Source organism: Tachypleus tridentatus, chromosome 3, assembly GCF_004210375.1.
Source record: "Tachypleus tridentatus isolate NWPU-2018 chromosome 3, ASM421037v1, whole genome shotgun sequence".
Classification (NCBI taxonomy): Eukaryota; Metazoa; Arthropoda; class Merostomata; order Xiphosura; family Limulidae; genus Tachypleus; species Tachypleus tridentatus.
This window is the reverse complement of record NC_134827.1, coordinates 66,717,304-66,725,390: the sequence shown is the minus strand read 5'-3', so window position 1 is coordinate 66,725,390 and position 8,087 is coordinate 66,717,304. Positions and strand designations below refer to the sequence as shown.

The 8,087-nt window shown below is 33.2% G+C and overlaps 1 protein-coding gene across 1 annotated transcript in view; it reads left to right on the top strand.

The window, feature by feature from the left end:
• Window positions 1-910: 910 nt before the first annotated feature.
• Window positions 911-8,087, top strand: part of LOC143247025 (LIM domain only protein 3-like) — a 29,561-nt gene continuing 22,384 nt past the window's right edge. Inside the window, exon 1 of the mRNA XM_076494342.1 lies at window positions 911-1,147. Within this exon, the coding sequence (XP_076350457.1) occupies window positions 930-1,147 (218 nt within the window). The 5' untranslated portion in view covers window positions 911-929. The remainder of the gene's footprint in view (window positions 1,148-8,087) is intronic.

Genomic DNA, 8,087 nt, shown 5'->3' with positions numbered 1-8,087 from the left:
CTATGCCAGACCTCCACAGCGTACTGTGTCGAGACCAAAAACCCAATATTTAGAACACTTACCTAACCAACAAAGTAACAACCACAGTGAAATAACAGCCCGTTAATTGAGAATCAGTAATTATTTATCTAGCATAACTCTGATTTGTTTCTTCAACTTCTGAAGGTTCTAGTTATCATTCTATGACAAACGCCAATATGTATTCACATTTACAGTGCATACGTTCAAACTGACGAAACTTTCTGCAAAAATACCATTGGTCCTGTAAGATAGTCTATTAGCACGAGCACTGAATAAACAATAATAAAAAAATTGTCATCAAACTAAAACGTTTTCTAGTAAATTTTGTTCGACGTTTCGAGCAGACGACGCTCTATTCTTTAACTTATTTCAAAATCGCACGTGCAAGGAGTTTACTATACATGTTTAAATTGCATCCTTTATTTGTTTTGAAATACTATGACGAAAGGTTTGTATAAAGCCACGTGACGAAAGAACATCAGTATTTGTATACATAATGAATTAATTTAATCATTCTAAAATAAGATTGGTGAAAAACAACAACATTATTTGCTCTTCAGATAATAATAAAGAAAAATAACCTTTTATTTCCATGAACATTTCGTCATTGTTGCTTTATCAGAGCTGTACTAAGTCGATTGAAAACATCATTTTCAGGTTCTTGTGAAGACAATCATATGATGCGCGTGTGACCACATCTCCGTTCAAATTTCCTATTCTAAAATCATATATATCTTATGTTATGCGAAAACAATGCAATATTTATTGTTGTTGGCGTGAAAACATATGATCAGTACCATTCGCTAGACGCTGTAACTTATAATAATAATAATAATAATAATACGATATATATTTCCATTGTTCAGTAGATTAATAATACGATATATTTTTTCATTGTCTAGTAGGTGATGGAGATTAAGGAAGAGAATAAACTTCCCAATTCTGGAGTTCCAGAGTGCGCTGGTTGTCATAAAGTTATTCGAGAGAGGTACCTACTAAAGGCTCTGGACCAGTTCTGGCACGAGGACTGTTTGAGGTGTACCTGTTGTGACTGCAGACTGGGAGAGGTTGGCTCTACTCTCTTTACCAAGGCTAATCTCATTCTCTGCAAGAGAGATTATCTCAGGTTAGAGAGTATACAAGGATGGAACACTTACTTTTTAGGATTAATAACGTCCGTTATCGGAAGCTAATAATTATGGTAACTACAGGGGTTTATTAAAGAAAAACATTTAGGTAATCGACGTGAATATAATGATTTTGAAAGATATAAAATTTCAGATAATAAGGAGTAAATTAACATTTTGAATAGATGCTTTAGAACCAGAACTAGTGTTTCTTTCGGCAGCTACTGAAGAAAACGGTAAAGTTGTTGTTTTGAGTAACTCGACAGCATTATGCTTTAACAACAAGGGTTACAATACCTTGTTTTACAATACCTAATCTAGAGCAGAACTGAGGCTATACAATGAACGTTAAACATTTGATGCTCGTTGTTTGTTCGTCATGAAGACGCTGTTTCATCGTATATGATAAAATAATTAAACAGTTACGGTGAGATATAAAACTTTGGTATGGTTCGTAGCTTACCTGATCATATATATGTGTTATCAATTAACAGGTTCGAATTCCGGCAACTACTACTGATACACGTCTTCTCGTCACTTCCCTGAGACTGTAACACGTCAACAGTGGCACATAAACTAAATACAGACATCGGATCACTTCCTGACACCATGTACTTCTCAGGACTTCATTAGTAACTGGAACTTACGAGACAAAATAGTTGCTAATTAATATATAATAATAATGATAATACGTAGTATCTAATGAGTGATTAGTCTTAGATGACTGTACTGGTTAGTTACCGAGGCAACACCTACAATAGTGATGTTTCTATTAACACATTCTATCAGTGTGACTGAATCATTACAGCTTATCCTCATATAGCTCACTTTTCATCATGTGGTCCCCCCGGGGGTTAGTGGTAAGTTTACGACAGTAAAACTCCGGTGTGGGATTCCTCTCGAGGGACACAGCTGATAATCCAGTACGGCTTTGTTCTAAAAACAATCAAGCAAACACATCCTTCGTGTTCTTAAATCTATCCATTTTGTGAAGAGAGAAAGAAGGTTGGGTGATTTCTCATCTTTAAGTAATATATTTGCGAAAGTTGAAAAGCAACTCGCGTGCGGCAAGCAACTCTGTAAGATCCAACGTTAACAGGTAATGAAATCAACTATTCATTGTGTAGGATGAAATAAGAGCATTACAGAAATTGTTTTCAACGCTAATAACCTGTCTAATGATACTAATTACTTGTCTGTAATTTCTACGTTTTATCTTAATGTTTACAGGTCATGTTTCTTGTTTATTACACCACCAGGTTTCTTCTTTTTACTTGTCACTGTTACCGATAACTGTAACGACAAAGAACTGATGTTTTGTGCTCTTTTGGACAGTAAGTTATTTGATACGTTCCACACGGATTTTAAAATTAATATGATTTGTGTAGCGTAATAGAAGGTATCATAAACACATTGGATTACTTTAAGGAAAACCAAATTGGTTTTGTTTAAACTACAAACATTACTAAGCACAAAATAAGTAATTTGAAGATAAACACAGAACTAAAGAGAAAAAAAAAAAGCAGTGAACATATTTCGAATTACCCAGTTAACCACCATCAGAGCACTCAAAGTACTATATTCGTTAGTTAGTTTAACCTACAAGTTGTCACTGATTTAGGGCATACCAATTCACTAACTTACAAAGGGTTAAAAAAGTAACGCCATATTGGATGTAACCCAAGGCCTTTGTTAACATTTAATAAATTACTCTCATGATTACGTATTTCAGTAATTTAATATTTGTCTGGCTATGAAAAATTATTCTGCCAGAGTTCTTGGTGGATCCTGTAGAATAAACTAATCAGTTTCAACAACGTTAAGCCACAGATGATTAGGCTTACCTATCTCACATTCCCATTAGGCACTTGTGGTATGGCATTTTGGCAGACAGCTGAAGGGAGATCTAATTTGTCTAATACAGGTTTCTAACCTGCACACGGAATTTCATAAATATACTGTCTTATATTTTCTTCAAGCCGATCTTTTATTTTAAAAAAATAACTATTTAATTTAGTAACGTTTCTATCTCTTTAGAGTATTAACTACGATATATTATTCACATGATGGTTTATATTAACAGTTTCACAAGGACATCATATTCTTTTCTTTGTTTCTGTATTTGGCGAAAAGCTACTCGAGGGCTATCTTACACTGCTATATTAGGTATTGCTAGCGCAAATTAAAGGGAATACAGCTAGTCACCACCACCCACTCTCAACATTTGGGCTACCATTTTACCAACGAATAGTGGGATTGACCGTAAAATTATAACTCTCCAGGGCTAACCTGTTTGATGTGATAGGGTTGCGAACCCGTAACCCTCGGATTATGAGTCGAGCGGCCCGTACCACTTGAACATGAATATTCTCCTGAAAGTAATCCATATATATCACAGAATAGTGGAGATCATGGATTCTTTCCCATAGTTAGTCCCATTTTTTGTTGTTGTTTGTAAAATATATTTGGTAGCAACGTAAAGTTCACCATATTACAGAGCTTTGTAATTTATTTATCAGGTATCTTTTTCTCTTTCATTTGTAACTAGCCCCCCTCCATGATTAAACAGCAAGTCTTAGTGTTTAGCTTTTAATATGTCAAACATTCAATGGTCGCTTCAATCAGTAAACACCTATTTTAATATCCAAGGAGATCATTAATAAATATTTTAAACTGCCCTCTCTAGTTTTGCAAAGAAATTCAACAAGAATGCTAAACTAACTGATAAATATTTGGCTGAATTACAAGTAGGACCTCAACTGACAATTGATACTATATAGTAAAAAGGCTTAATTTTTCGTAGAGCATAAATCTGTGGTTCATTTACGTTACTTGTTGCTAGAATCTAATTTAGTTGTTAACACAACAGAAGTACCGTGTTTCTCCGAAAATAAGACAGGGCTTATATTAATTTTCACCCAAAATATGACACTAGGGCTTATTTTCGGGGATGTCTTATTTTGATATATTAAAAAAAATGAAGTTACAAAGTAAAACTATTAAACTAACCATTTAAAATAAACTATTATTAAACTATTAAACTAACTGATTAATACTTAAACAAACTAATTAACTAACTATTAAACTAATTAATAAATTATTATTTTTTATTTCTTTCCTCTTCCTGCCACTTTTAACTAGGGCTTATTTTAAGGGTAGGGCTTATATTAAAACTATCCCCAAAAAATCACACTAGGTCTTATTTTATGGGTAGGTCTTATTATCGGAGAAACACAGTATGTTGTTTTATCTTATGATACCAACCATGCTATTTATTCATTATCACGAGCAACAATCTCCCCTTACCGTCATTTTTGATTATAATTAAATCGCCACTACAAAAAACGGAGAATTACTACTTAAGTTAGAAAAACTAATTAGCTGAAACTACCAACTATTTTTACTCCATCAGTTTCTAGTTTTGTTGAAGTAGACATAATTGGTTCGATCTCAGACACATTACAATTCCTTGTTTTTGTTGTTTTTTGCAAATTTCAATCAACTATTTTAAGCTTTATGTGCGTGATCTCAGGTATGTTTTAAATAAATGCATTCGACCCATAATTATTGTTATTGTTATGTAATTAGTATGTAGCAGCCTGAAGTAAACAACAGAAAGAAAAGTTAATTGTTACTTCTAGAAGACTGTAACAATGTCGTTCATCGTTTAGGTCTCCTACAAGTCGAGAAAGTAGCCTCTAATTGCATGTATGTATTTGTCGTTTTTTTACAATACCGGGACATAATGATTATGCCCGGTACACAAGTACTGAATGAAAAAGAAAACGATACAAAAAAAGTTTTATATGCAATTAATTATACTTGTATAACAGTTCCGTATACGATGTTAAATTACTTCTTTAGTTAAATAACATTATGTTTTATAATTAATCCATTTTCTATGTTTATACCTGCTGTAAGTTCCAATCATAAGACTTGTTATTATTATTACTAGTAAACTCACAATATGGCGGTCGCGGGTTCGAATCCCCATCACACCAAACATGATTTCCCTTGCGCCGTGGTGGGGGATGTTATAATGTAACGCTCAATCTCATTATTCGTTGGTGAAAGAGTAGCCCAAAAGTTGGCGGTGGGTGGTGATGGCTAACTGCCTTCCCTCTAGTCTTTTACTACTAAATTAGGGAAGGGCTAGTGCAGACAGCTCTCTGGTAACTTTGCGCAAAATTCAAAACAAAACAAACCTCCTTGTTTTGCATTTATCATAGTTATATTTTAACATAAATACCAATGTTCTAGCTACTTATTGCACGATTAAAGTATTCATTTAATTTATGATTTTGTATCCTTATAACCATTTGTTTCTTGTCTTCACCTCTGACAATTTCCTGCTTCTTGACTCAATCTCAAGCCACACTGTCGGAGTTTTTTAATGGGTTTTGATGGTCATAAGACATCTTTACGAAAGACTGTAGAAAGTTTAGCAGTACTGACGTCACATTATCCAACCAAAGGCAGTTTTTGAAGCCAACAGATGGTGTTTATGTATCTATCGCTACTTTTGCTAACAGTATTTGATAAAACTTTAAACGTATTTAATTTTGTTATTTTTTATATTATGTTATTAAACTTTTATAACAGAATTAATTTTGTATTTCTGACTTTCTAGATGTACGTAGGACTAACCAAAAAATCTTAAACAGGACGAACCTCGCGGGGTCTTATTGGGTTAACAGTGAAGTTATAAATCTCATCAAACTTGCATTCTAACATTGTTTTTCTAAGAATGCAAGGAAAATATTTTTAATTACCCATACTCATTTGCTATTTTCTGTCTAACTCGTGTTTAGATAGCTTGTCTCTGTTCGGATTTAATATTTAATGTTAATTGTTAGAAATATTTAGCTAATAGTTTTCACGAATATTTTGTTTGTTTGTACTTAAGCACAAAGCCACACAACTAGGGCTATCTGTGTTTTTCCCACTACGAGTATCAAAAGCTGGTTTCTAGCAGTGTGAGTCCACTCTGTAAAAGGGGACTTTCTCAAAAAGCAGATGAAATTAGGAATTTATTTCGGAAGTTGTTATGAAGATTTAAGTTCACTAATTGAAATTAAACTTAAATAATTGATCAGTTAATAAAATAAGTTATTTTGTTTGGAGTCAAAATTACTGAAAAAGTACTCTATCTCCTTCAAATATTGCGTCTGAGATCAAATAGATTATATATTCCTTCTTTGTTTGTTAAAGGTTGGCTAATTGTTGTTCTAGACAGAGAACAATTCCTTCTTTGTTTGTTAAAGGTTGGCTAATTGTTGTTATAGACGATGAACAATTCCTTCTTTGTTTGTTGCAGGTTGGTTAATTGTTGTTATAGACGTAGAACAATTCCTTCTTTGTTTGTTGAAGGTTGGTTAATTGTTGTTCTAGACAGAGAACAATTTCTTCTTTGTTTGTTGAAGGTTGGTTAATTGTTGTTCTAGACAGAGAACAATTTCTTCTTTGTTTGTTGAAGGTTGGTTAATTGTTGTTCTAGACAGAGAACAATTTCTTCTTTGTTTGTTGAAGGTTGGTTAATTGTTGTTATAGACGAAGAACAATTCCTTCTTTGTTTGTTGAAGGTTGGTTAATTGTTGTTATAGACGATGAACAATTCCTTCTTTGTTTGTTGATGGTTGGTTAATTGTTGTTATAGACGTAGAACAATTCCTTCTTTGTTTGTTAAAGGTTAGTTCATTGTTGTTCTAGACAGAGAACAATTTCTTCTTTGTTTGTTAAAGGTTGGCTAATTGTTGTTCTAGACGGAGAACAATTCTTTCTTTGTTTGTTGAAGGTTGGTTAATTGTTGTTATAGACGATGAACAATTCCTTCTTTGTTTGTTGATGGTTGGTTAATTGTTGTTATAGACGATGAACAATTCCTTCTTTGTTTGTTGATGGTTGGTTAATTGTTGTTATAGACGATGAACAATTCCTTCTTTGTTTGTTGATGGTTGGTTAATTGTTGTTATAGACGATGAACAAGTCCTTCTTTGTTTGTTGATGGTTGGTTAATTGTTGTTATAGACGATGAACAATTCCTTCTTTGTTTGTTGATGGTTGGTTAATTGTTGTTATAGACGATGAACAATTCCTTCTTTGTTTGATAAAGGTTGGCTAATTGTTGTTCTAGACGGAGAACAATTTCTTTTTTGTTTGTTAAAGGTTGGTTAATTGTTGTTCTAGACGGAGAACAATTTCTTCTTTGTTTGTTAAAGGTTGGTTAATTGTTGTTCTAGACGGAGAACAATTTCTTCTTTGTTTGTTAAAGGTTGGCTAATTGTTGTTCTAGACAGAGAGCAATTCCTTTTTTGTTTGTTAAAGGTTGGTTAATTGTTGTTCTAGACAGAGAGAAATTCCTTTTTTGTTTGTTAAAGGTTGGTTAATTGTTGTTCTAGACAGAGAGCAATTTCTTTTTTGTTTGTTAAAGGTTGGTTAATTGTTGTTTTAGGGAGAGAACAATTCCTTCTTTGTTTGTTAAAGGTTGGCTAATTGTTGTTCAAGACAGAGAACAGTTCTTTCTGTGTTTGTTAAAGGTTGGTTAATTGTTGTTCTATACAGAGAACAATTCTTTCTTTCTTTGTTAAAAATTGGTAAATTGTTGTTCTAGACAGAGAACAATTCCTTCTTTGTTTGTTAAAGGTTGGTTAATTGTTGCTCTAGACAGAGAACAATTTCTTCTTTGCTTGTTAAAGGTTGGTTAATTGTTGATCTAGACAGAGAACAATTCCTTCTTTGTTTTTTAAAGGTTGGTAAACTTGTTCTAGACAGAGAATACTCACACAAGTATCATCTGGAGAGTCATCTCTAAGTGAAGAGTGAAGACAGTTAGTTAACAACACTCACCCCATCTCTTGGAATAATCTTTGCCAACGAATAGTGGAATTGACTTGACTTTATAACATCCCGAAAGCTGACATTCGAGTGCCTTAAGCACAA